Below are 25,721 nucleotides of genomic sequence, written 5' to 3' on the forward strand. Positions count from 1 at the left end.
CACCGGGAGTCACAATGGTCACCATGAGTCGAAATCACCTTGAAGACAAAGGACTTGGTTCGAGCGTCCATTTTTAGTGAATGTCACAACATCAACTTTATTGTCTACCGTTCAAGCACATTGCAAGCCTTTTCCATAAATAAGGTCACATCTGTGTATTCTTCCCCATGTCTTTTTTTTTTATGCCTACAGGTCCATGAAGATCTTTATCAATTGAAGGATAAATTAACAAAACTCTCACTGGAGGGCAAAGGGGCGGCTCCAGACATTGAGCATCTTGAAACAGCCATCGAAAGGACGGAAATGGGGCTAAGGGTAAGTGCCGCATTAGCTTTAAATACAGTCTTGCGGGAGACAAACGTCCTCCGAAAGAAAGGTCCTTGTGCAACTGTGTCACAGATGTGGCCTCGGGGTGGTCACCAGCATTTCCATTCTGTCCCTCTTTAAAAGAGGATGAGGAGGATGATTAATGGAATGACTGATTTACATCTCATCTCCGTCCACAGAGAATTTAAAGAAATGTTGATCATGTAAAGTTATGCCGTGCAAATCCTAAAATACGGTTTTAAAATTATGAGCCGACCTTTCCCTAATAGCTTGTCTTTTGAGATTATCCACTTGTGGTCATGTGGGTAAAACTCAAGGCACCCATCGTGAAGCAGCGAAATGAAGAAGAAGAGGCCTTCATCCTGACAACGGAGGCAAAGGCAGTAGCGAATCCACTCTGAAGAGCTGCTTCCTAACAGAGGCTGAAACTCTGGTTCGGCCGATCTTGGGGTCCATCGTCCAAGTAAGGCCCAGCTCCATCGACAGGCCTCAGATTGTCATTGTCTTTGCTCCGGCTTGAGGTTTCCAGTCTCTGTGTCATCAGCTCCCCCTCTGTGGCAGTGAGGAATGTCTGGCCTCAGACTGACACCTCATTGTCCTCTGTTCCCTAATGGTGAGAGGTCTGGACGCAGCTGGAGTCTTTGAATGAGCCATTTTAAAGACTCTGTTACCTAAAGGCCAAATGCCCGGGTCTGATGTTACATGAAGTCCCCGTAAGAAGAAGACATTACTCCACGTCTGTACTGCAGTAAATGCACCTGGCTGAGCACTTCACTGACTCTCGTACGTGGTGTCACTTGTGCGGAGAGCTATAGGTCACCCCAGCTCTGGGTTTCAGTTGTTTACTATGCTTTTTGGGACAGTTAAAGTAATTTGGCCTTGAGATGCCTAAATGATACCTTAGGCATGAAATAAACACATAGCATGTTGTGTCTTTTGGCTTAATTACACGATTCGGAGTGTTAACCTAATGAAACAGAGTAAATTAGCTGAGTATCTTAAGTCCACTCTAATGGCCTAAACTTTGACTTTTCTGTAACAGATGCACATTGAGAAGTATTTAGATGTTGTAAACCAACATGTGTTAACGACTCCTGTTCCTAACGAGAGCTTATATTCTCCTCAGGCTTCTAAATGGTAAGTAAAATAGCCATTTTAGAGCTCAAAGTAAATTCTATAAAAAATACAGTTTCTCACTCAGGTGAGATGACCGAAGCGGCAAAATTCTTTTGGCTTGCTTCCCATCTGCTCTGCTAATTTCCGTGGACGTTTTGCATAAGACGTTAATGGCAGAATTAGGGCCCAAGTGAAGTTTATTCGGGGCTGCTTCTAGCAATGCTAATGCTTTACTCTGTGAAAATCATTTCAGGGTCTCGGGTTTGAAGTCACTTTTGTTTCCTTTTACTTCTCAGAGGAGAGAGTTTACTGTGTATCAGTTTACACAGTTCAGCTCACACAGTGCTTAGGCTTCCGAATGTGCTCTAAGATGATTTTGTTTGTTGAGTACCAAGAAGTGACCTTGCCTCGCCTTGAATCTTTTAATAGAAAGGCCTCAGGAATTTGAGTGAATGTTGATAAAAGCTTATGTACCAACCCAAATTCTCTGCTATAGAGTCGATGCCAACTGACTGATTCATAGCTTAAAAAGTCTGTGGTCCTTATGTGTGCTTTTTACATAAATTTATCATTAGATATAATATATTTAGGATTTTATCATAAATTTTAATATATCATTTATATTTAGGATATTAGCTATATAGATATATATTTATGATTTTATATATATAAATATAGATATACTATCCCAGTGTTGGAGCCCTGGTAGCGTATAATGGACTGTTAACCACAAGGTCAGCAGTTTGAAACCACCAGCTGCTCCTTAAGAGAAAGATGAGGCTTTCTACTTCAGTAAAGATTTACAGTCTAAAAAAAAAAAAAGATTTACAGTCTCAGAGACCCACAGGATCCGTTTTTCTCTGTCCTATGGGGTTGCTGTGAGTCAGGATTGGCTCGGCAGTGAGGTTTTTCAGTTCTCTGTATCCAAGCATAATTTTATGATAACTGGCTATAAAGTCAAGTTCTAGAAATAATCCATGTGGAATGCCAGAAAGCCCAAGAAACAGCCGCATCTCAGGTAATGCCACAAACAGCACCATCCCTCCACAGAGGAAATCTCACCCTGGATGCTCCACTCTGCCTGGACTTCTTTACAGACATAAGCCTCTGTCTCTCCAGCAACTGTCTCCTCGTTACACTTCCATTCCTAATACCTAGAAGGTACTTGTACTTATTGCTGTATAGCAAATTACCCAAAATTTACTGACTTAGAACAATAGACCTTCATTATCTCACAGTTTCTGTGGGTCAGGAATCCAGGCATGGCTCAGCCAAGTGCCTCTGGCTCAAGAGCTCTCCCCGGTTCCATCTACAACTTTTGTTAGTAAAGTACACGCGTATATACACACTACGAGGCTCTAAATTCTGAGTCCCAGATTAAGGACGGCGGGTCAGTGGCTTTCAATTAGAAAATGGAAAGAATACATTTTCAAGATCTGAAGTGCTAGGTCCTTCCCTCCTCCCATCCTCTGCCCCCCACCACACACACACACACACCCAAAACTAAGTGAGGGACTCCTGCAGTGAAGACAGACAGCTGGATGGGAAGCAGGTGCCACTGGGAGTTTTAACGCTTTCCCATCCTTACCTGCCTCACAGAGTTGCTATGAAAACACGCATACAGTGAAAAGCTCCGCTCCTTCTCCAAGCAAGAGTTTCTTCACACGAACTCTGCCCTGTTACCAGATGTCCAACACCGTCCAGTGGTTGGGAAACCCATCCATGTTGGCAAAACAAGGCAACTTTCTAAAGCGCAGCGAGTCTTTTGTGGATATGATGCTGTTGTTTAAGACCAGGAGGGGACACACGGGATAACATGTGTGGTTGGGGCTCTTTATGCACAGTGATCTTCAGAGGAGCTACCCCCAAATAATTGGGGGCTTTGCTTTATTTCCATAGTCAGAGGGATAAACTCACAGCCTTCGCATCGATACTGACTTATAATGATCCTATAGGGCACAGAACTGCCCTTGTGGGTTTCTGAGACTAACGCTTTACAAGAGTAGAAGGCTACATCTTTTTCCCTCGGAGCAGCTGGTGGTTTCGAACTGCTGACCTTGCCATTAGCAGCCCAACTCGTAACCAAAGGAAGACATTGGTCATGGAACAAGTAAAAGATACTTGCAACTCAGGTCTGGTCTATAGGCAGGTCATTTGGCCACGTGTTGAGTTTGATTCAGCACGTTCAAGATCACAATGGTCTCTGCCTGGCAGCAAGGCTGTTTGAGACTTTTGTCTGTTGCTAGAGCGGATCTGCCAGCGGCTCAGTCTGACCAGATACTCTGCAGATGGATGCCGGGCTCCCACTGGGTGTACATAATTTTAGCTCTCATACTTTTCCCTTTGCCATATTTGACTTTTTTGTAATCTTTAGAACATACAAGCTTGTGTGCTGCTTCTGTGTAGACTTAGTTGACTCCTCGCTTAGATGGCTGCTTATTTAAATACAAGCCTTTAAGACCCCAGACACTATTCCGATGGATAGCCGGGCACCATCCACTTTCTTCACCACACTTTGCTGTAGCACCCTTCTCCCCAGTGATCCGTCCATGGAGGTGAGTATTCAGCAGGGCCATGTCATCAGAACTAACTGTTCTCGAATTAGGGCTAGACTCTATCTGCTTTTCCATGGGGTTTGAACATCGCAGGTTGACTTTGGCGGTCGTAATATGACGAAATCACAACCCTGTAATATCAACTGCATCAATAGCAGCCATAAGCCAGCCAGCCACCAAGTGAACAGAACACACATGTCCAAAAGGAAAGAGGGAAAAAGACAGAAAACAAAAACTCCCCAAAGCAAAGTTACAAGCAGGAAAGCACAGAAGTACAGCATTGTCAATCTCACCCCCACCCCCACCCCGGGGCACGAGTCAATCGCACTGTTATCATCATCCGTTTTCCCAATGACTCAGCACTCCAGACGCTGTGGGTGTGAGGAGTCTATGCGAGCACCGTTCCACCTTGAGCTGCAGCCCACGAGGTTTTGCTCCACAGTTTGATCTCTCATCGATTGAGCTTTGTTGACACTAAGTATATGGATTGATGCCAGTGGGGGCCTGCCTGGGCCACCTCCCCCAAATGTCGATCCCTGTTCAATGGATCCCAACCTGTCGCGTCACTGCAGAGTGGGCACTGAGGCACTACCTGTATGGTGATCCTGGGTCCCTTTCCACTGGACACCCACCGAGCTGGGGGTTCCCGCCAAGGTCCAGTGCTCACCACTCCCACAATCCTGGGGCGGCCATTCTCTGCTTCCTCTCCCACCAAGTACCCCACCCTCAGTCCAAGGGTGCCGGCAGCTTTGAGATAGGGTTCAGTTCACTCAGCGGGGCCTCTCTAGTAAGTCCTTCTGGTGTAGCCTCTGCTGGAAAAGGACATGTGGTCTGTTCAAGTAAGATAGGAGCCCCCGCCCAGGGTGGCTCCTCCCGAAAAGAGTTCGTCTTGGAGACTCACAGAGGCAGCTCTGCCCTGCCCTGCACGGTCACTGTGAGTTGGAATTGACTCAATGACAGTGAGGTGTTTTTTTTAATTCATGTTATATATTGATATAAAATAAATTAATATATGTCACATAGTGTATTAGAGGAACTTCAAGATTAAGCATCCAACAGTTAACTTAAAAAATTGGTGGTTTAAACTTAGGAGCTACTTTGCAGGAGAAAGTGCACGGTGGTCTGTTCCTATAATGGCAGAGCTTGACTGTGGCAGTAAGACTGTCCTGTGCGGTGACTGAGTCAGAATCACCTCCGTAGCAGCTGCTTTGTCTCTCAGGCTATGTCAGCGCCTCTGGATCATTCTCATAAAGGTAATGCTAAGTGAAAGACCGATGATACGAAAGAGTACGCATTTTAAACTTCGCACTGAACTAAAAAGCAAGCAAACAAAATTACATGGTTGATGGAGCCCTGGACCACAGTGGACCACTCTGGGCTGCTGACCTCAAGGTCCAGCCGTTTGAAACCTCCTGGGGACAAAGACAGGCCTTCTACTCCCGCAAAGTTACAGGCTCGGGAAGTCACAGGGGCAGCTCTCCCCGGGCCTGTAAGGTCGCGGAGTCTGTGTGCGTTTGGGCTTTATGGACGGACGGAGAAGAGCCCTCGTGGAGGTGAGTGCAAGCCGGGCTGCCGGCCACCAGGCCATCAGCAATTAGAACGCACCAGCACCTCCCAAGGAGAAAGCGTGCGCCTTTCCGATCCTGTAAATAAATATGGACAGTCTTCGAAACGCACAGAGGCGGTTCTGTGCCTTCCTAAAAGGTCACCGAGAGCCAGACTGGCAGTGAGGGATTTTTGCTTGTTTGTTTTTAAAGGGATGGATAGACACAGAAATTGTTTTCACACAAGCTAACAAATGAGGTAACTCTGGCAGAGAAGGAGGGTTTGTTTCAGAGAGAGGAACCTGGCGAGGGGACGACTTGTGGAGTGCTGAATATGTTTTATTTCTTGAGGATTCGTTACAAAGCTCAGAACGTTGTTATTCAAAAGATGGACCTCTTTCTTATCCACTGGTCACAACTGTAGAAGGAAAATCGGCGGCGCTAGGCAAGTATCCACACCGTAGGAAGTGTGTCTGTGATGACGTTGTCCGTTTGTTCTGAGGCTCAAACTAACTCAAACCGGCCCATAGCACCCCTATCGGACTGGGGAGAAGTGGCCCTGTGGGCTTCCAAAACTTTAACTCCGTACAGGAAGAGAACACCCATCTTTCTCCCGAGGAGCAGCTGGTGGGTTCAAGCTACTGACCTTGCAGTTAGCAGCCCAATGCGTACAGATAATGCTAAACGAAAGTCAGCTACCACCCGTCGTTCCCAGGCACCAACTACCTCTCGGTTCCGGCCACTTGTTTCAGCAGTCTAGTCTAGAGCGTTCAGCTGCCCCGGCTCGCTTTTCCCTCGGGCTTTATTCGCCATCCAAAGCCCAGCTGTGTGGAGACAGCAGGTGGCAGCGTCAGATGTGACACTGTCCTCCTTTGATAAAGTTACGTAAGTATTTTGACCTCTTTTAAGGCCACAGTGGTGGGTCGTGGTGACATAGGTCATTCTTCTGTTATCTGCATTTATGATAGATTCAACAGTCCCATTCTTTTATATTTTCTAATATTTAAAAAAAACACAGCAATTTCCAGATGAGGAATTTTGACAGACTTTTTGCAAACATGGTATGTTTTGTCTACAACATCTGATCTTCATGGTGCTATTTTTCAATACACCATCTGCTCCCTAAAAGAAAATAATTAAATACCTCGAATGTGTGTTTACTGAGGGGTTGCCAGAAAGATAGTTCATGTCCCACACTCTCCCGCCCTCACACCTGTACCTACACATGCATAGCCACCGACTCTTCCCTCCACCCATCAGCACACACTCATACACGCCTGCACACACACAAACATGTGACTCCCTGGCACTCACACACAGGACGTTTGCTTCTTCTGCAAAAGATACTCGAAAACTTGTTTGGAACTTGCAGAACATGTGGTTGATCCTGACACAGGGTTTCCATTCTCCGGCAGAAAGGGGTCACCGTGGGGACAACAACATAAACAATGATTTGGAAATTGCTCAGTGTGCCAACTTTGAAATTGCGTGACTTTTTTGGGCAAATATTTAGATCATGAGATATTTACAAGATTCAACATCTTGTGTATACAGTTTACTCTACTAATATTTAAATCACTATTTTACAATTTCACAATTAAAACGGACAAAAATACAACTGTTCTCTCATTGTACTTGCAAGGCCAGTCCAGTACACTAGTCTTGGGAGTGGCTGTATGAGTGACTGGGGCTGGATTGGCTCTGCCTCCTAGTGGCCCCGTGAACACCAGAGCAGCGCACTGCGCAGACTCTTCCGTTGACCTCACAATCGTTGCTGTGTTTTAGCCCATGTTGCAGCCACTGTGCCAATCGTCGCATGGACCCTAAACTCTACCAACATGATGGCCTTCGCCAGGGCTGCACCTCAGGGGACCTTCTTTATGAAACAGGATGCCTTTGACAGGGACTGGTCCCTGGTGAGACTAGACATGCTTTTATTGTCTTTAGAAATGTCTAGTTTGTTTACAGAATACAGGAACTACTTTTTTTCTCTTCCTGCTTCAACTTTTATTTTAAGCTTAATTTACTCCAGAGCCATAAGGTTTTGTCTCTTTAGTTCCTTCTGAGATATCTTCTTCCTTCTGTGCACCCTCCTCTTCTGGTTTAGAAACGACTTGTTCCTTTTCGGTAAGGATCATTTCAAAGTGGCAGGGAGCGCTCGTGTAGGGGCTGATCCGACCATGAGCTCTGTAAGTCCGGCGGCGCATCTTGGGGGCTTTGTTCACTTGGATGCGCTCAACAACCAGAGAATCCACATCTACACCCTTTGGGCCACCGACCCCACTGTTTGGCCTGGGCACACCTACCCACTGCGTCTCTGTAACATCAGAAGGCACGCACTGCTTCTGCAAAGTGACATCTTTCCAATATTTGGTGGCTTTCTGGATAAGCATACCCTCGGTGACCTGGGCAGTTTCATGAGTGTTCTTAAGATTGACCCGAAGATCCGATCTCTTGATGTGCATGATGTCGTGGGGTTTCCGGGTCCAGTGAGCAGCGAGCCATTTGGGCAGATCACCACAGGCCGCTGAGAACACCTTTCATCATAAATGAAAGATAGCCTTAAAAGTTAGCCAGGCTACTTGATAGAAAGTGAAAGGAAAACGTAGTCCAAGAGAAGCTCAGCCAGGACATTAGACATAGGATCACATGGTAAATGCACACACATACACGTGGACAAGTCAGTGTTGGTTTCTTCTGTCAGGTCAGCCCTAATTCATGGCAACCCTTGCACAAAGGAATGAAATGCTGCCGGTCCTGTATTATCCCCTTGATTGGTGACCAAAATGTTGTCATCCGGAGTTCTCAGTGACTGATTTTCGGAACTGCTAGGCCTTTTTTCCTAACCCGTCTTGGTCTGGAAACTCTGCCGAGACCTCTTCCTGGCAACACAGAAGCCACCAGAGACTGGTGGGTAGTAGGTGGGAATGAGGTGCACGGGCTGGGACTCAAACGTAGGTCTCCCACCCAGAAGGAGGGAATTGGGCCACTGAACCGCCCAGGACTCACACAAGTCACTAGATTGTGATATGTGGTTGTTTTATCAAGGTCAGCATCCTAGTAGACTCAAAGGATCAAGTTCTCAGTGGTGGAGCTTTATTGACCCTAATTCTCTTGAACATCTTAAAGAATGAACCTGCTCCCAGACAAATATATTAATCATTACAATGTCATTTGGTTTTAACGTTGTCCTGCCTGTGGGACCGCCCACTGCCTCTTGGGAAAGACATGTAGCTACCTGTGATCCTTGGGTCATCCTGTGGTCACCTGAAACAGCAGAGGTTTAGCTAATCGAAGTAGGAACTGCTTAGAGACCATCGTTTTGAATATACTGAATTTGATTTTATTAAACAAAATAGAGCCGTGCGCATTTTTCTTTACTAAGAAATGTTTTATAGTGTAGCAACGCTGTCAGTTGTTAGTCGTATAAACACAGTCAGAGAGAGCGCTTTTTATTCATGCTGTATCAATCTTTATCAGATTTGGAAGTTCTTATGCGTAATAAAATAGCTGCAGCTTTATAGTGGTAAAAAACCTAAAGACCAGCCTAATTTATTGTAATTACCAATAGAATATTTCCTATAAAGTGTAATCTTAACTAGGAAGCATTGTTTTAAAATTACAATCTGAGAAGCCTTTAAGAATCGCAAATTTGTATTTTGAATCCTGTTTCATTTTACTTAGGCAACTTCCAGACATACTTAATCAGAAAGCATTTATTTTCCCTCTGCATCCCGGGGATAAACTTTGGCTGCCTCAAAAGCAGCACAGTTCGAGTCCACAGATCTTCCGGAGAGCGCAGGTAAGCCTACAGAAAGAGACCCCGGACGGAAAGGGAATGTGGGATTACCTGGGTGGAGGGGAAGGAAGGGCAAGCAATGCCTGCTCAGTAGCTCAAGTTTCCTTTGTGGTGGGAGGAATGACACAATTGTTTCAAAATCAGGTTGTGGTGTTGGCTGCACAACTCTGAAGGTACTCCAAAGCACTAAACAGGATACTTTAAAAAAGTGAATTTTACGGTATGCGAATTCAAACTCAATAACCCTGTTAAAATGCTTTTCGTAATGAGTAAAGGTAAGCCATTTGGAAGGTTTTGTTCCCTTTAAGTTGAAAACGTATTGGGATAGTAGAGGTCCCGTTCTATAATTTCATGTAACGATTGTGGCCTGGTCAGTCAGCACAACCACCACAACAAATGCTCTTCAACGATCAAAATAAGACGGAGCCCCAGCCTCCAGCTTTTGAGCAGAACCCACAGGGAACTTCGCCAGTGGCAAAGGACACAGCGAGGTTTCCCAGCCTCGCTGCCGGAAGGTTCGCTCAAAGTGATTCTGGGTCTTTTTCTGACTTCCCAATGGTAATAAACAATAGCTCCCCTGTTTTAGGTGCCAGGTCGTTCCTTGGGGGATATTAATTTACTTAACCTTCCGAAGGAAATGTTGTTGCCTTCATTTTACTATTGAGGAAGCTGAGCTGCCTCCGTGTGAAGTTGCCCCAGGGTCAGGACCGTGCACCCCAGTGCACCCCATTGGACGAGCCCAGGGCTCCTCACCATGGTGGGGAGTCGTGAGATAGTTTAGATCTCATGAAATGCATCCTTTGAACCTGTTCCGCTCAGTGGTCTGCAGTACAGCCCTGGGGTTGTATCTCCATCATGAGGTCACCATCCTGTGTTTGTCACTACATCTGGTTCTAGCTGCCTCTTTTCCTTTCCCTCATCGGACTTGCCACCTTTCTGTAATCTGGTCATGAATAGTGTTATTATGATTTTTTAATGTATGGCTTCCCCTTAGATTGTTATTCATTGCCAGGGGACCCTCAATAAATATTTACAGAGTGAGTAAATAAAGCCACCCCAGTGTCCTCTACGGGTGTACTCATTCCCCTAGGAAACACCCATCCAGATTCTTCGATACTCCCCGCGCAGCCCGCTCCTCTCTGTGGTGTGGCACTCTTTCAACCGCGGCCACTCAGCCACTCTTGGTGGACTCTGCTGTGCGCAAGGCTGGTTAGAGGCATGCTGGGATGACCAAGACCTATTGGATCCCTGCTTGCATGGAGCAAGCGCTTCAGTGTTGGGCAGATGGTGAGACATTGATTCCATTTATTCCACAATGCTTGGAGCCAGATAAACCTCCGTCCCTGTCCAGGGCTCTGGGAGGCAGAGATGCCCAATCCAAGCATGATTTCTTTCCACCTGGACCTGAATGCAGTGGAAACTGGGGGGATCAGGCTTCTTGGAGGCACTGCGGCCCCTAGTGGGTGGGCGCCGGTGGTGTGAGGCTTTCCGCACAGAGTAGAACTCTCTGGATTTGGGACATGCCGTGGGAGTGGGACATGGCATGAGTGGGCCTCGCTGCACTTTCTGAAGAGCGGTCCATCTCAAAACAGTCTTCAGAGAGCACCCAAGTCGTTGCTCACACCCACGCCAGTCCCAGGGAGGGGACACAAGGTCTGGGCCATCACTGGCTCCATCTGCGAGATACCGCTCATACAGCTTCTATCTATCTATCTACCTTGTTCATTGGCTAGAGCTCAGAATCACTTTTGGGCAAAGCGAAAGAATGACACTGATCCAACAAATGTGATGTAGACCCTGATGGCAGTTCCCAAGAGAAGTTGTAAAAATTGGAAAGAAGTACGTAGCTTCCCCAAATAACACAATACCTGACACAGCTTGTTCACCTATTATTGTCGGCTGTTATTATTAACCTAAATCTAAAAATCTCTTAGAATCCCAGATTTGGAAGGGATCACCACAGTTAACTAATTCATCCTACTACCTCATACCCAAGGCCCTTCAGCCTCATAGTCCGTAAGTAGTCAAGGTTCATTTTAGATATTAATTGTGACAGCGAGCTGTCACTAGAGGTAGCTAGTTTCACTCTGTATTTTTTCAGACCCTCCAGCTTTGAGAGTCATTGGACAGGTGTCGTCAGAGGAGGGAACTTCTGTACTTGTGTTAGGTTCTAGAACTAGGAGGTAGTCCCCACATAGTATCTGTTCCCATGTGCCTGCCTGCCTCTCGAGAAGATTCTCTGGGATTTTCCCCCACCTGAAGATTCTTAAAGCTATACAGGCTCTTAGATCTGACTCAGCTCCCTTGTTTCATAGACGGGGAAAGCCTGGTCCTGATGTTGTAAGTAACTTGTACACAGTCTATTAGATAGTTATTTCAGAGTGAGACTTGAACCCTGCCTGGCCCAGTGACCTTGTGGCTCCTCCAAGGCCCCCCCAACATTTCCCATGTTCGTCTCTCCTATACCATACTCTGATGGCTTTTCTTCATATGTATCTTAGCTCTCAGTCAAGCTCAGCCCAGATTTCCTCTTGGATCCCTTGGGCTTTCGGCACACAGGTGCTCACAAGAGTCAAGGTAAGGGCTAGAAATAAAAGCAACGAAAGAGAAGGAAGAGGGAAGGAGAAAAAGTTTATGATGATCTTGTTGTGTCTGATGATTTAAAACAGAAATTCCTAAGCAGTTTAGATCAAAGGAACTACTTTGAAGGAGGATATTCTGGGTCTGTTTATGGGGCAGGGGAAACAAACCTATCATTATTTGAGAGTCATTCCCTATATTAATTCCTTAACACGGATGCTTTAATAACCAAATAGATGTAAAACATATATTGTGATCTAGCCTGAGAAACTGTGCACACCTGTGCAACATCTGTGACTGAGATGGGGGAGGATCTTTAATTCTGTACATTTAGCTCTAATCAGGAAAGTAATGGGGAAGAACATGGGTTTTGACATGATGGGAGAAATAATGTGTGAGGTAGAAGAATGGAAACGTCAGAGCAAGTCAGGGTTGGCTCCCAGGTTTTCACTGAAGCTGTGCCTCCTTTGCACCTTCCGCAGGTAAGTTTGCTGCGGAGACAGCAGTCACTGTTAGGGAGTCAGCGGGGGCCCCCATGAGGCAAGCACGGAGAGCTCTACCACTGCAATATAAATAACCACACCCTTTCCTTTTGCAGGCCTTTTAAAACTCCTCCTTTTATGAACATAGGCGAACATTCCCAGAATTGAACACGGACAGCCGTTTCTCCACCATCTAGGTTTTTCTTTTTTTTTTCGTGTTACATTCTTTTTTTAAAATTTTTATTAGGGGCTCATACAACTCTTATCACAATCCATACATACATCAATTGTGTAAAACACATTTGTACATTCATTGCCCTCATCATTCTCGAAACATTTCCTCTTCACTTAAGCCCCTGGTATTAGGTCCTCATTCCCCCCCGTCCCCTCTCCCGCCTCCCCCCTCCCTCATGAGCCCTTGATAATTTATAAATTATTATTTTGTCATACCTTGCCCTGTCCGACATCTACCTTCTCCCACTTTTCTGTTGTCCGTCCCTGGTTCCCTCTTTCCAACCCATTCTCCCTCTACCCTCCCAGTATCACCACTGGCCCTGTAGGGATCATCTGCCCTGGATTCCCTGGATTTCCAGTTCCTATCTGTACCAGTGTACATCCTCTGGTCTAGCCAGACTTGCAAGGTAGAATTCATATCAAGATAGTGGGAGCGGGGAGGAAACATTTAGGAACTAGAGGAAAGTTGTATTTTTCATTGTTGCTACATCGCACCCTGACTGGCTCATCTCCTCCCCGAGGCCCCTCTGCAAGGGGATCTCCAGTGGCCTACTAATGGGCTTTGGGTCTCCACTCCGTACTCCCCCCATCATTCACTATGGTAAGATTTTTTTGTTCTGATGATGCCTTATACCTGATCCCTTCGACACCTCGTGATTGCATAGGCTGGTGTGCTTCTTCCATGTGGGCTTTGTTGCTTCTGAGCTTGATGGCCACTTGATTACCTTCAAGCCTTTAAGACCCCAGACGCTATTTCTTTTGATAGCCGGGCACCATTAGCTTTCTTCACCACATTTGCTTATTCACCCGCTTTGTCTTCAGCGTCTCCACCATCTAGGTTTAACAGTTATGAACCTTGATGATATTTGCTTCATTTTTTCCGGCAGAATGTTTTAATATAAAATGAAGACATCATGATATTTCACCCTTAGTGCTTTAACACGCATCTTTAAACAAAATAACACTATTTCCCCACTTAACCACATTGTTATTGCACCAACCAAACGCACCCAACACTCTGAAAACTCACCGCTGCCCTCCAGCAACCCTGCAGGACAGAGCAGAGCTTCCCCTGTGGGTTTGCAAGAGCGGACATCTTGAGGACATCTTGACGGGGGTAGAAAGTCCCAAATCAACAGGAATCCCCCAATATGACAACTCCCCAGCTCATATGCAGATGACCTTGATTATCCTCCAAATTGTTTTGCTGTTCTTTCATCCAAACCAGGTTGGATGTACCCATTGGATCAATGATCTCCTTTCTTAAGTGTCTATTATCGCAAGCAGAAGGCCTTTCTCTTTGGCCTTGTCATGCCATCGCTCAGACAGTCGGCCTGGAGGAGACGCTCCACAGCACCCGCACAGGATAGAGCTTCTCAGGTGATAGGGCTTCCCAGAAGCAGACAGCCGAAACTTCTCCCTTAGAGCAGCAAGTGCGTTTGGACCACTGACCTTGTGCATAAAAGTCCAATGCTTAGCTGACAGCACGACCAGGCCTCCCAAATGTTTTTATTAGTTGTGATCCAGTCGATTCGAATTCATAAGGATCACAATAATAAGATCTACCTTGTAGGGCTGTGTTAAAGATAAATAACATGCATGTATATAATTTACATATCAATGATATCTGTATAATGTCCAATACATGGGGAGTGCTATATAAACATGAAATCTTATTATGTGTTGATAAATACTAATTAACCTCTATTACATACCTACTAAGTACCAGGCACAATGTTAGGCATCATTGAAAAGGTTCTGCTGTCAGAGAGCTTACGGTTGGGCAGGATGGAACAGGCACGAGGCGAACAGACACCGCACACGGTGCAAAGCCCATGTGTAGTATTGTAGTCGGTGAGCAGTAACGGTGGGAAGGCACACGGACTATGGCGGCGGGCTCCCTTGTAAGGTCACATTTGAGCAAAAACCTGAGCGAGCAGGAGAGCCCATCGTCTGAATAGTTAGAAGAAGAGCTTGTCAGGCAGAGGGACCACTGTCTGTCCGGACCGGATTTAGGAGTATGAACCCCAGGGACGCTGGAGAGAAGCAGGCAGCGAGCGTCGAGAGCGTTGGGAGGACTGTGGACAGAGCAAGATGGGCAGTCTCGAAGGCTTTTCCGTACAGGACTGCTAGGGCTGGCTGGTAACCTGGGAAGGTGATGTGGAAGGGCAGAAACTGAAACCGGAAGAACATCCAGAGCCGGTGTTAGTCCCGATGGTGTTATCTGATCTTCCTCACGGCATTTTGTGAGGGGGGAGGGACTGGCTCCATTTTGCAGATGAGAAAAAAATGAGATTGAGAGAGGGCAGTAATGTCAAGCTGAGAAATGCATTGACCCTCGGGTCTCTGCCTTCTCTTCATCACTGTTAATAAAAACATCAGAGCTGCCTGTGTTTAACAACAGGGATATTTCCTGTGGAGGGGTGGGGGGGAGGATTGGAGAAGGCAGTAGAATAAATTCCTGATTTTGTCCACAAATGTCCCATAAGTATTCCCGGAATTTTCTGTAGATACATCTTTCTACATCTTTCCCAAGAATGTTCCCAGTGTACTACTCCTGATAAAGGTGACCCTTTAACTTCCTGGTTTGTTGTAATAATACCGATGTAGCAATGATGAGGTCACATGAGAAGTATGTGTATTATATTATGATACGCTATCATGAGTTTTACCATAATTGGTTACCATTCAATGAGCTTACATATAGGCTTTAATAGGGTTTATTCTTTACAGTGTACATCAGTTCTAGATAATGGAAGAAGTGATTAAATATGTTATGTGAGGTTGTTCCTATAAAAAAATGGACATCAAGCATGGGTCCTTTGGGCTATGTCTTAATGACAGTATTTTTATGAGAAGTAGATTTAATTTGGTACATATTTTTAACTCCTAGCACCTTTCCCAGAAACACAAGTCACCGTTAGTGTAAGGTTGGCGTATTGGACTAAGCACTGCTAATGAAATATAAGGAGAAGTATTGTGAGAAGTTTGAAGAAAACTTTCTCTAACAATAGCTGGCTGCCATCCTTTGACATTTTTCCTTCCCTTTATCCTCCTCTGGAATGTGACCACGGTGGCGGGAACTCCAGGAGCCGCCCATGGACCATGGAGAGAAGGCAGAATGCTGAGTTGGAAATGAGGCTGGTCCCAGACACGTGTGTGGCCCTCTGAAGCAACACTGGGAAGTCTGTTTCTGCGCTGCCTGAGCATGAAAGGAGAAATTCGAGCCTGCCTGAGAAATACCCTTCCAGTTTTCAGTCCCACACTGTGTTCGGCCGGGTTGACTCGAGAAGCACATTCTGTGACAGTCAGATAAATGTGTAAGAGAGACGCTTTCTATCAAGAAGTCGTTCTATCAAGGAAACATCCCAGCCCAGTTCCAGAGCAAGTCTTGCGGGTCCAGTGGCGGTGGCCGCCTCACCACGGGCTCACATGTCTCGGTGTGGCTTGGGCAGCTCTTGGAAGGCGAAGGCAGAGAGAAACGGTGGCCTACCTCCAGCAAGCCATTTACCTCAGCTGCCCTCCACTCAAGCTGTGACCTGATTGACAGGCTAAACTCCACGCACATGTCCCTACCAGAGCCATGTTGGCACAAACAACCTAACTATCACACACACGAACAGACTTCATCTGAACGTTCCAAAACCATTACTAAACCATCAACCCCTCTATATCTAGATTTGCAGTCTACGTCTTCTCCTTTGCCAGCATGCCAGTGTTGCCCTTCCCCTCATTCGAGCCAAACTCTCAAGGCCTTTGCTCTTGCCGTTAGCCTTCCTCATCAATCCCATCATCATTTTCTCATCTGCCCCTCAAGGCAGGAGAAAGATGAGGCTTTCTACTCCTGTAAAAACGTTCAGTCTTGAAAACCCACAGGGGCAGTTCAACTCTTGCTATGAGGTCGCTATGAGTCAGAACCACGGATGGTGGTGAGATCCCCAACGAGCTGAGGGGTACTTAGTGCCATTAGACTATGAGAGCTGGGATAATAACAACAATAACAAAGTAACGAATGATCATATCTAAATAGACTTAAAGTCTAATCATGACTTTTTATTAAGGTTGTTCATATTTGACTAGACACGCAGGTAGAATGTCCTCCACTTTGCCGTTCTTATTTCATCTATTCCCGCTACTCATTTTGTGTGTGTGTGTGTGTGTGTGAAGTTTTTGAAAGCAAAATGTTGACATTGTATAATTTTGTCCTTCAATACTTCAGATTACTAGCTGATAAGGATATTAAGAAGACAACTCTTAGCACCCTTAGGACATTTAACAATAATTCACTAATAACAGAGAATTCCCCGTCTAGGTCCAGTTTGCTCCCAGTTGGTCTCGAACATGTCTTTCAAGTCTTGTGTGGTGGAGTCAGAGGGCAACGAGCCCCCCACCCCACCCCCAGTTGTACCTCTTGTTGACCGACCAGCTTGTTTCTTCTTCAAAAGAACTGTCTTTTATTTGCTGCAGAAGCCAGGCCATTTCTCATGTAGGTCTGTCTTTCCCAGCATCTGGATTTGGCTGATTACCACCCTGTAGCATTTCCCTCGGTCCCAGAACACCTTGTCAACTGGGGGTTTTATCTTGAAGCTCAATCAGATTGGGGCGCTATCGTTTCTTGGGGTTCTTTTGCAGGGTTACCTGACAGGGCTCCTGAGGGCTTCTTTTCAGAACACCTCAGGAGACAATCTCGGTTTTCATTTTGTAGACGATGTTCTTGATCGATGAGTATTGATTGTGAAGTTCCCTACAACCTTTCCCCTAATGGTAGTAAGAACCCTTGATGTTCACCTAATAGACGCTTTCTTTAGGGATTGCAACATAATGATTTTATCATTCTAGCATGCCTTCTGCATGTGTTGGCGTTTATGAAGAACTTATCCTTCGCGACTCTTTAATGAATCTGGAAAACATTTTGTTGTTGTTGTTGTTTTTTAAGGTAAGGCAGTCTACATGCTTGATCCTTTCCTGTAACTGATCATATTTTAGATGAGTTTATCAAGGTTATCACATAAGGGGTGGGGGAAAGGGAAAATATTATTAAGAACTCCTGGATTTTTGTATGTTTGAAGCGTATCAACCCATTGCTGTCATTACGTTTCGGCCAGGGGGAGCCCCTTGAAGTCAGCTCCTTTATCGCTGGTGAGACACCCCACATCTGTTAGTCATTGGAACCTCACAGACTGCCCTGTGAGGGTAGGTGTTATTACCCATTTTTGCAAATGAGAAATCTAAAGCTCCAGGAGGCGAAATGACTCACCCAAGATTATATGGCAAGCCAGGACTGCAATCCATTGTTCTTTCCATTAAATATAATAATGGTTGAGAGAATCAGAGTGTCCAAAACTCTTTTTCTAGCTTTGATATGAAACAGCAGATGCCTTTAACCAGTGGGGATATGACATTAAGCAATACCCACTTTAGAAGGCATTACTTGTAGCAAACACTGTTGAGAATAATGTAATGCTGCTAAGGCTGTAACTTAGTAAATAGCCTGTCTCAACTTTGTTTGTGAAGCATTTCAATTTTGATTACTCTGTATGGGATCTACTGCTCAGATGTGTATTATTTTATGGTCTGCCCACGTCTGGGGAGCTGGCGTTACACACTGCCTAGTGTTTCTAATTCAGAAGTTCTTCGAAAAGAAACCTTAGCCTCCTATATTCAAACCCTAGTTTTAATAGCATAAGCCATTTCCTTCTTGTATAGCTTTGTGGGCATAGTAATAAAATAAATACCACAAAATCACTGAGGAGATGAAAATTGAGCTCCCCGCTTCTGTGCAGCCATGTAGGTAAAACAGTAATTGGCTCTGATAATAACTTTTGTTCTTACAAACCAAAGTCTAAATGAGAGTCACATTTGATATATCTGCATGTAATTACTATCAAAAGGAAAGAATACCAAGTTTAGATTGCTTAGTGGCTCAAGATAGATGAAATAAATTGCTGGGTTTTTTCTTGACCAATTTGAGGAAAGTGTCTGAGGTTATTTCTGATTTTTATCCGATTATTGGTAAAAAAATTACCAGATTCCAGAATATGTCTTTCTGCTTAATGGAATGATTAATATTGCTTACATTTTTCATCTATAATTATCTTATAAGTGTATGCATATAAATATTATTTCCTTTATCTGTAGAAGACAAATTTGGGGGTTGAATGCATTTGATAGTGAATTTCTTAAACTGATTTGATATGTTAATATTATTTAAATTTATAAGGCTTTAATGTGTTTTTGAAAGAGAAATTAAAGCTTGTGCTCTAAATATTGTATTATCTTAGTATATACATGATTTGGTGCCAGAATGGTGAATATCAGAATTAATAATGTGAACCATTAATTAATTAGCATTGTTAATGACATTAGAATTTAACATAATAAGTTTAAGGAACCTTTCCCGTTGCTTTAGAAGCCAATAATAAACAACTTCATAATGCAGCCTCGCATTTCTGTTGGGTTTCAATTTACAAACTGCTTTCTTTCTTTTTTTTAAAGTTGGTTTGATTTCTTTTCAGAAATATCTGTGTCACAGCAGTGTCAAGACGCACAGAAAGCCACAGGAGTTTAATGCCGGTGTTAACCCACATTCAGTATTTGATCATTCCTCCCTTCACCAGTTCTGTCGCCACCCACAGTTGATAGAGCACAATCAAAGGAAAGGCATTGCTATGGTCCACCGAGCCACTGATCCCTGAATTAAAAGTTTCTAACAAAGCTGAGACATGATAGATGAAGCTATTACCACCCATTGTAGCCAGAATACACTTTTAAGAAACACCCTAATTACAGAAGCCACATCCAGTCAATAAAATACATATCAGCAATTTCCCAATCCTTGGCGGAATGGAAATTATTCTGGAAGTTTAATTAAGACAGGAAAAAATTATGTTCAGGTATTAATTTCAATAAAGGAGGCACTCAGCTTCCAGGCAAACACCCCGAGTAGTACTGTGAGCCTGCGTTTCCCGCGGAAAGGGAAGCCATTTGTAATTAGGCACTACATTATTTTTGTCACTGCGTGCACCTCAAGGAGAAGGGAATAGATGTGTCTTGCTTGCAACCCGTGTGACCTTGCACTGGTTAAATAATATGGACAGTTGAGAGCCGTTATTTGGAGATTTTGTTTAAAAACTGCTATTAAAACAAATGAAAGGAAGGCTTGGCGCCTGTATTAAGCAATAGCTTATCTGAACAGCATGCATTCCATAGATATTTTTGTAGCCTTTCCCTTGACTTTGACCTTAGGCGCAGGCCATTTTCGAAAGTTTCTGATCAAAGAAATAACTGGATGGTGAAGTAATCTGTCTGGTTCCTCCAGCCATGCTAATAATTGCAGCAGACCACCCTCAGAACAAGACGGTTAACTTACAGAAAGTTTGTTTTTTTAAAAAAATTGCTTGCAACACCCCAAGCTCCTTAAAAAAATGCAGAAAGGCCACATTTTGGATGAGTCCATTTTTATGAAATATCTAGAATCGGCAAATCTGGACAGACCGAGAGCCAGCGGGTGTGGGGCAGAGGGAGTGGGGTGTGCCCACTCAACGGGTGTGGGGTTCCCTTTGGAGTGTGGATGAAAATGTTGGGGAATTAGCTAGCGGTAGCAATTGCATGACTATTTGAATATACTAAAAGCCACGGGGTTACACCACACAAGGGGTGATGGGACGTGAATTACATGTCAATTTTTTAAAAGACTTCAGAAACTGTTGGGAATACCGAATCTCTAAGTATTGATCCATTAACCTCAATGCTAAATGCTAAATCTGGGGAGAATACCATGCGAAAGCATCCAGTCTAATGGTGTACTTTTGCACATAAGAAAACAGGCTTCCAAAGAGAGGAAATGACTGATCCAGGATCCCACCCAGGGAGGCCAGGCTAAAGCAAGCCCTGGAAAGAGGGCCCTGAGGCTGCGCCCCTTTGTTCCACCACTTCCGCTTCGCCCTCTGGCCGCCCATCATGGGAATCATTTCAACCCGAGGAGGAAGTGATTCAAGCGGGCTGTTTTAATTTTTCTCTCCGGAAAGCATAAACGTTTCGGAAAGTTAACAAAAATCTCTGTGAGAGATCGATATATTTGTGATGGCAAACTTACTAAGTCCAAACAGAAAACCTGCCTGACAATGTCCCAGGAGGAAAGTGGCCGCACTGACAGACCAAGGGAGCCCTCTACCTGCCTGTTCGCAGAATAGGTTCCGTTGGCTGAATCCTTGACCTGGAAAGAGGAAAGCAAATGGAGACCAGGTCTCCTCGTCCTCTCTCCACCTGCGCTGGCTCTTAGCGTTCTTTCTGAAGACGGGGCGACATCCAAAGACAGATGTGTGTGAGCAGTAGGCTATGCGGAAGAAAACCTGCAGAAAAGTCCCTTTTGTGTGTGGCTAAAGGGACCAATTAGCAGCCTGAATAAAAGATTTAAAGACGTACATGTTTTCCAATGAGAATTACATTAACGTAATTATTTCCAACAAACTTTATATTCCTTTGAGGGTATAATATGTAAGGAAGCGTTTTTTTTGTTCATCCAGCATGAAACTTTCATTGTTTCTTCGTTGCAGCAAAAGATAGGGTTGAACGTAAAAATCATGCAGGATCCCGAGAACATCCACCACAGAGCTGCCGTAAATGCCAACTATGGAATCAGCTTGCCATTCATTAATCAGAGAAGAGCATGTGTGAGTAATGAATTGTTTTCATGAGCTCTTCCCTCTTTCTTTTTTATAAAGCATTAAAAAGCATGTGTTGGTAAGAGAAGATACAATGTTAAGTAAAAGGTGTGATCCTTTTGTCTTTCGAATTTGGAGGAGGTAAAGTGGAGTGGCTCTCATCCTGTTTAGAATTTGAAATTGATTGAGAAAACGGTCAACCCCTTTTAAAAGCCCGGTTTGTAGCTCGTTTCCACCCTATTCAAGAGTATTTCAGACAAATCTAGTACCATACATTTTTAACAGGGAGGGAATCATTTAACAATGAGGAGAATTGATTGTGAAATTGAAAGTATTTTATTGCCTTGACAGTAGGCTTTCCACTAGGAAAAGCCAACAGCAACAACCACCACCACACAGCCACACAGCAACCTGCTTCTCTGGCAGTACTCCTGTACTCATACAAGATGCAAATATTTCATAATCTGACTCTGAATGCAAAGCAAGCTGTGGTGAACCCTTTAAGTCAGCAAAACCACACGCGCGAGAGAAAGACCACCCGAAGGAGCTTGGCGGTCAGGGAAATCCGCCTGAGCCTGCACCGTTTGCTGCTAAGTTTGCCAGTGTGAACGCTGGACTCCCTCGGGATTGTGGTGTTGTCTTGGGAAAAATTAACGAGGATGTTTCACTTTAAAAGAGGAGTTCTTAGGTTGGAGACCATTTGAATGCATTTTACACCGTATGTATTTAAGATTACCGGGGGGCGGGCTCTAGGGGGTGGGGGGGGCTTCCAACCACTCTTTGGGAAAATGGAATTGAAAAAGAACGGCATTTTTCGGCCAACTTTTAAAAAGCCCCCACGTACATTTTTAACCGTTGGCTTCTCTCAAAAGCTCTTAAACATGTGCTTCGGTGAAAAAAACGAAAGCCAAGATGAATTTGAAAATTGAATTGTATAACCACTTCTAGCCAGCATAATGGTCCCTTAGATTAATCTTCTCCATTTCCTACGTAGAAATGCTCAGCTGCTAACCCCTTTCATGTCTCTCTGACACACAGGCTGATGGTATCTTATGTGTGATGTTATTCTAACAGGTTTGCTCAAGAGCACTTTATCATACACATACTTTTACGGCCCAAGAAATAACCAGAAAGTTAGATATTTGTATTCCTGCGGAAACGTTATTTAAAATGTCACTGTGAATAATGCGAAAACATTTTTGTCGGCTTCCCCTGAGCCCAAAGCCTTTGAAATAAAAATATTATTTCTCTGGCGGTCCGGACAGAAGCAGATTTCTCTCATGTTGTTGGTTTTCTCCTGCTTCTAGAATTAATATTGGCTCAGCTGGCGGAGTGCAGGGCCTTTGTAGCCCAAGGCTCTGGCTGCGTTTCAGACAAACTTTTTCTGATGAGCACTGAAGTTTGAAAAAGGCCTATCTCTTGGTTTTGAGAGGATGATGCTTTGAGCTCGTGAATCTGAGTGAAGATTCAGACATGAAGAGGGACTGCAAAATTATATCCAAAGCCTGGAGTAGAATCTTTTAAAAAAAATCATTTTACTGGGGGCTCCTACAATCTTATCAGAATCTTAAGCATTTACTGCAGGTTTGCTAAGGCCCCAATGACGCGCAGTTTGGTTGTCATCCCACGACCTTTGAGTTCAGAAGGTTGGGGAAACCCTTTGCCTGGTATGGCATCCAGGTAACAAATACCTTTACTGTAGTAAGAACTTATTTCGTTTCCCCAAAAAAACTTTCCTGAGAGCACATTAAAAATTCATGTCCGTGTTTCCCAAACGGACTGCTGACATTTCGATCAGAACGGCGGCTCCTGCCATTTGCTGTCGATTCAGGTAGGCGGTGGTCCTACCCAGCACCAGGGTTTTCATTTGTGGTTGGCAAACAGGCTGTGCCACAGCTGCTCTGGGGAAAATGGGCGGGTGCTTGGTTTTAAACCTGGTGTTAACCGCGGTGGGAAATCCAGCAGTGATTGACCACTTAGAGAAATGGTTTTGAAAGCACTTGCCCGAAGTGAAACAATGTGTCTAGCCCTGTGATGTATAGTTCATTAGAAAAGCCGCATCCAGCGAATGCCCTTGTAGAACCGCTTTACCCACTCAGAGGGGGGGACTGTTTGGCTGCCGAAGGCCAGGCATTTCCTTCCTCCTTGTGAAACTTGCACAGCTTGTTAAAAGCCTGTCAATAATCGTGGATTATTATTATTATTGAGTAGATTTTAATGTGGAACCAATTTACAGGATTACTTCCTGGAAGTGGATGTTTTCTCCATTATATGAAAAGGTGAGTCCCCTCTGATAATAAAGGTGGAAAGATTTGAGCGCATTGAACACACACACACACACACACACACACACACACACACACACACACACACACACCCCGCAACTCCGCCTTCTGAATGCTGTAACTGTGACTCTATTGTGAAAAAAAATCCATTGACTCACCCCACCCCCCCAAAACTATTGAAAGTAAAACTCACTCATTTTTTCAGAACCTTGTCTGCTGTCTGAAAAGCAACACAGCCCCCCAATAGGTCCTTGTGGGGAGAAGGGACAAGGAGAAGTCCCTGGTCACATTGGAGTGACCCCCGCCATTCCATTCAGCGAGCCTATAGTGCTGCAGCCCATGGAAAGAGCTACAGGAAATTTGACTTTGATTTATTTTATTCTAAATAAAAACGGTTTCTTAAAAGACATGAAACATGTATCTGTTAACATGAATTTTAAAAGAAAGATTATGAATGCATAACAAAACCGCCAAACAAAACATTGCTTTGACTTGCTACACAAATAACTCTGATTATAACTGTTATGACCTAGAAAAGAATCATAAAAGCATTTTTCTTTTTGGCAAGCTAGGAGTTGCTGTGGAATTATACCGATCCTTTGGTCCCACTTTCCAAATAAATAAATATATAAGGCAATGTAAACTTAGAATCTTTTACTTATTCATGAGGTTGAATGTAATACTATTATGATTCCCAGGTTTTATGAGTCATATGTTATGCAGTGGTTTCCACTAACTTAGTTGGGTAGCAACCACACTGCACAAATCATAGCTTCATTCTCTACTGTTTCACGTGGGGTGTGCATAGTAATCTCCCTCACACTGAAAGCACACTCATTTCTGCAATGAGACAGTAAGAGAAAGTGAGGCAATTGTGTTCATGTCAAATGATTAGGAGAAGCGCCAGAACTAAGGGGGGGGGGCCAGGGGTGGGGGTGGGGGGAGAGGAGGACGATTTCAAAACATGATTGTGTTTTAAGCCCGTGCATATGGCCACAATTACAGTCACAACATAATTTGGCAACGGTAGCAGAATTAGATTTAAACAAATTGATGTTACACTGCAGTAATTCAGAATGAGCTTGTTGCATTTATAAACCATAACAAGAAGCAGAGTGAATTAATAAACCCTTCTTGTCACTAAAAATAAAAAAGGGAGTAATTGCTGAGACGGAGTTAACAGATGACTGCAGTCAGCCTAGATATGGGAGAGTGAAGGTCACCCCCATCGGAGATGACAGAGAGGGAACATCTTGTTGGTAAACAAATTAATCTTTGGAAAGGTCGCCATTTGTTTTAAGTTTGTATCCAGCTCTTGTCATCTGGAATCAGAGATTGACTGTCATCTCACCAGGCAGGGGTGCAGAGGAAGCAGACAAAGCTGCTTCTGTACGTATCAGCATTCCTTGACAAAACCCGGTGCCTGATTGGGATGCTATGGGCTGCTGGTTTACAGCTGTCTCCGGACAAGAATGGAGGCCCACCCCTGAATTCCAATAAGATGGGCCTGCCTATTCTGCCTGCTGTAAGCTGGCCCTCTGCCCACAAGTAAAATGTAGTGCAGTTCCAGCCAGCAATGATCTCTTTACTTCCTTCTGTGCCACTTCTGTCCCCTTTTCCAAAACCAGATGTGAGTATTCACGCAAGTTCTGCATCCATTCTGATGCGCACCTGCCAGGGTGGAATTTTCACAGAAGTAGAGTTTGGGGGAGCCAGCAGACAAGAATAGGATGTCATTTCTTGGAGATCGGGGGTGGGGGGTGGGGGTGGTGTTTGTTTGTTTCCAAATGCTGGGTCTTTTTTTCTGCACGAAGCTTAGAGTCAGCATCTTGCAACCTCATCCCATCCCCACCCCACCCCCCGTTTCCCCAGGCACATTTGGTAAATTAAATTAGTTGAACAAAAGGAAATCGCTTTAAGGACATTCTGAAATGCCGTCTCTTATTTATGACACACAGTCGTTACCCCAGGACTGCTATGGCGTGCAGAACACCGCCCTTTCTCCACTGAAAGAACTTCCTCTCCAGGTTACTTGGAAAGACTTTCGGGTTTTGCGGGCGGGGCGGGCACAGGGACCCACAAGGGTTTTCCATGTTCCTCCAGATTAAGCCTATCCGTCATGCTGTGGTCTGCGGG

The 25,721-nt window shown here is 44.5% G+C and overlaps 1 protein-coding gene across 1 annotated transcript; it reads left to right on the plus strand.

Moving 5' to 3' along the window:
- The first annotated feature begins 213 nt into the window (after positions 1 to 213).
- On the plus strand, positions 214 to 12,573 carry LOC115874031 (IQ domain-containing protein H-like). Its single transcript, XM_045285795.1, has 4 exons — positions 214 to 315; positions 1,370 to 1,464; positions 9,227 to 9,344; positions 12,520 to 12,573. Exons 1-4 carry the CDS (start codon positions 304 to 306, stop codon positions 12,526 to 12,528), a joined length of 234 nt encoding a protein of 77 aa, XP_045141730.1. The 5' UTR covers positions 214 to 303; the 3' UTR covers positions 12,529 to 12,573.
- Positions 12,574 to 25,721: the final 13,148 nt, after the last annotated feature.

The sequence above is a fragment of the Echinops telfairi genome, unplaced genomic scaffold, assembly GCF_000313985.2.
Source record: "Echinops telfairi isolate 266 unplaced genomic scaffold, ASM31398v2 ScPeMD7_7475;HRSCAF=8513, whole genome shotgun sequence".
Classification (NCBI taxonomy): Eukaryota; Metazoa; Chordata; class Mammalia; order Afrosoricida; family Tenrecidae; genus Echinops; species Echinops telfairi.

Bases quoted from the DNA above. Each gene is read 5' to 3' on its own strand.
- LOC115874031 (XM_045285795.1), top strand. The intron at 1,465-9,226 runs GTAAGTAAAATA...CATTTTACTTAG, and splicing joins TCTCCTCAGGCTTCTAAATG to GCAACTTCCAGACATACTTA.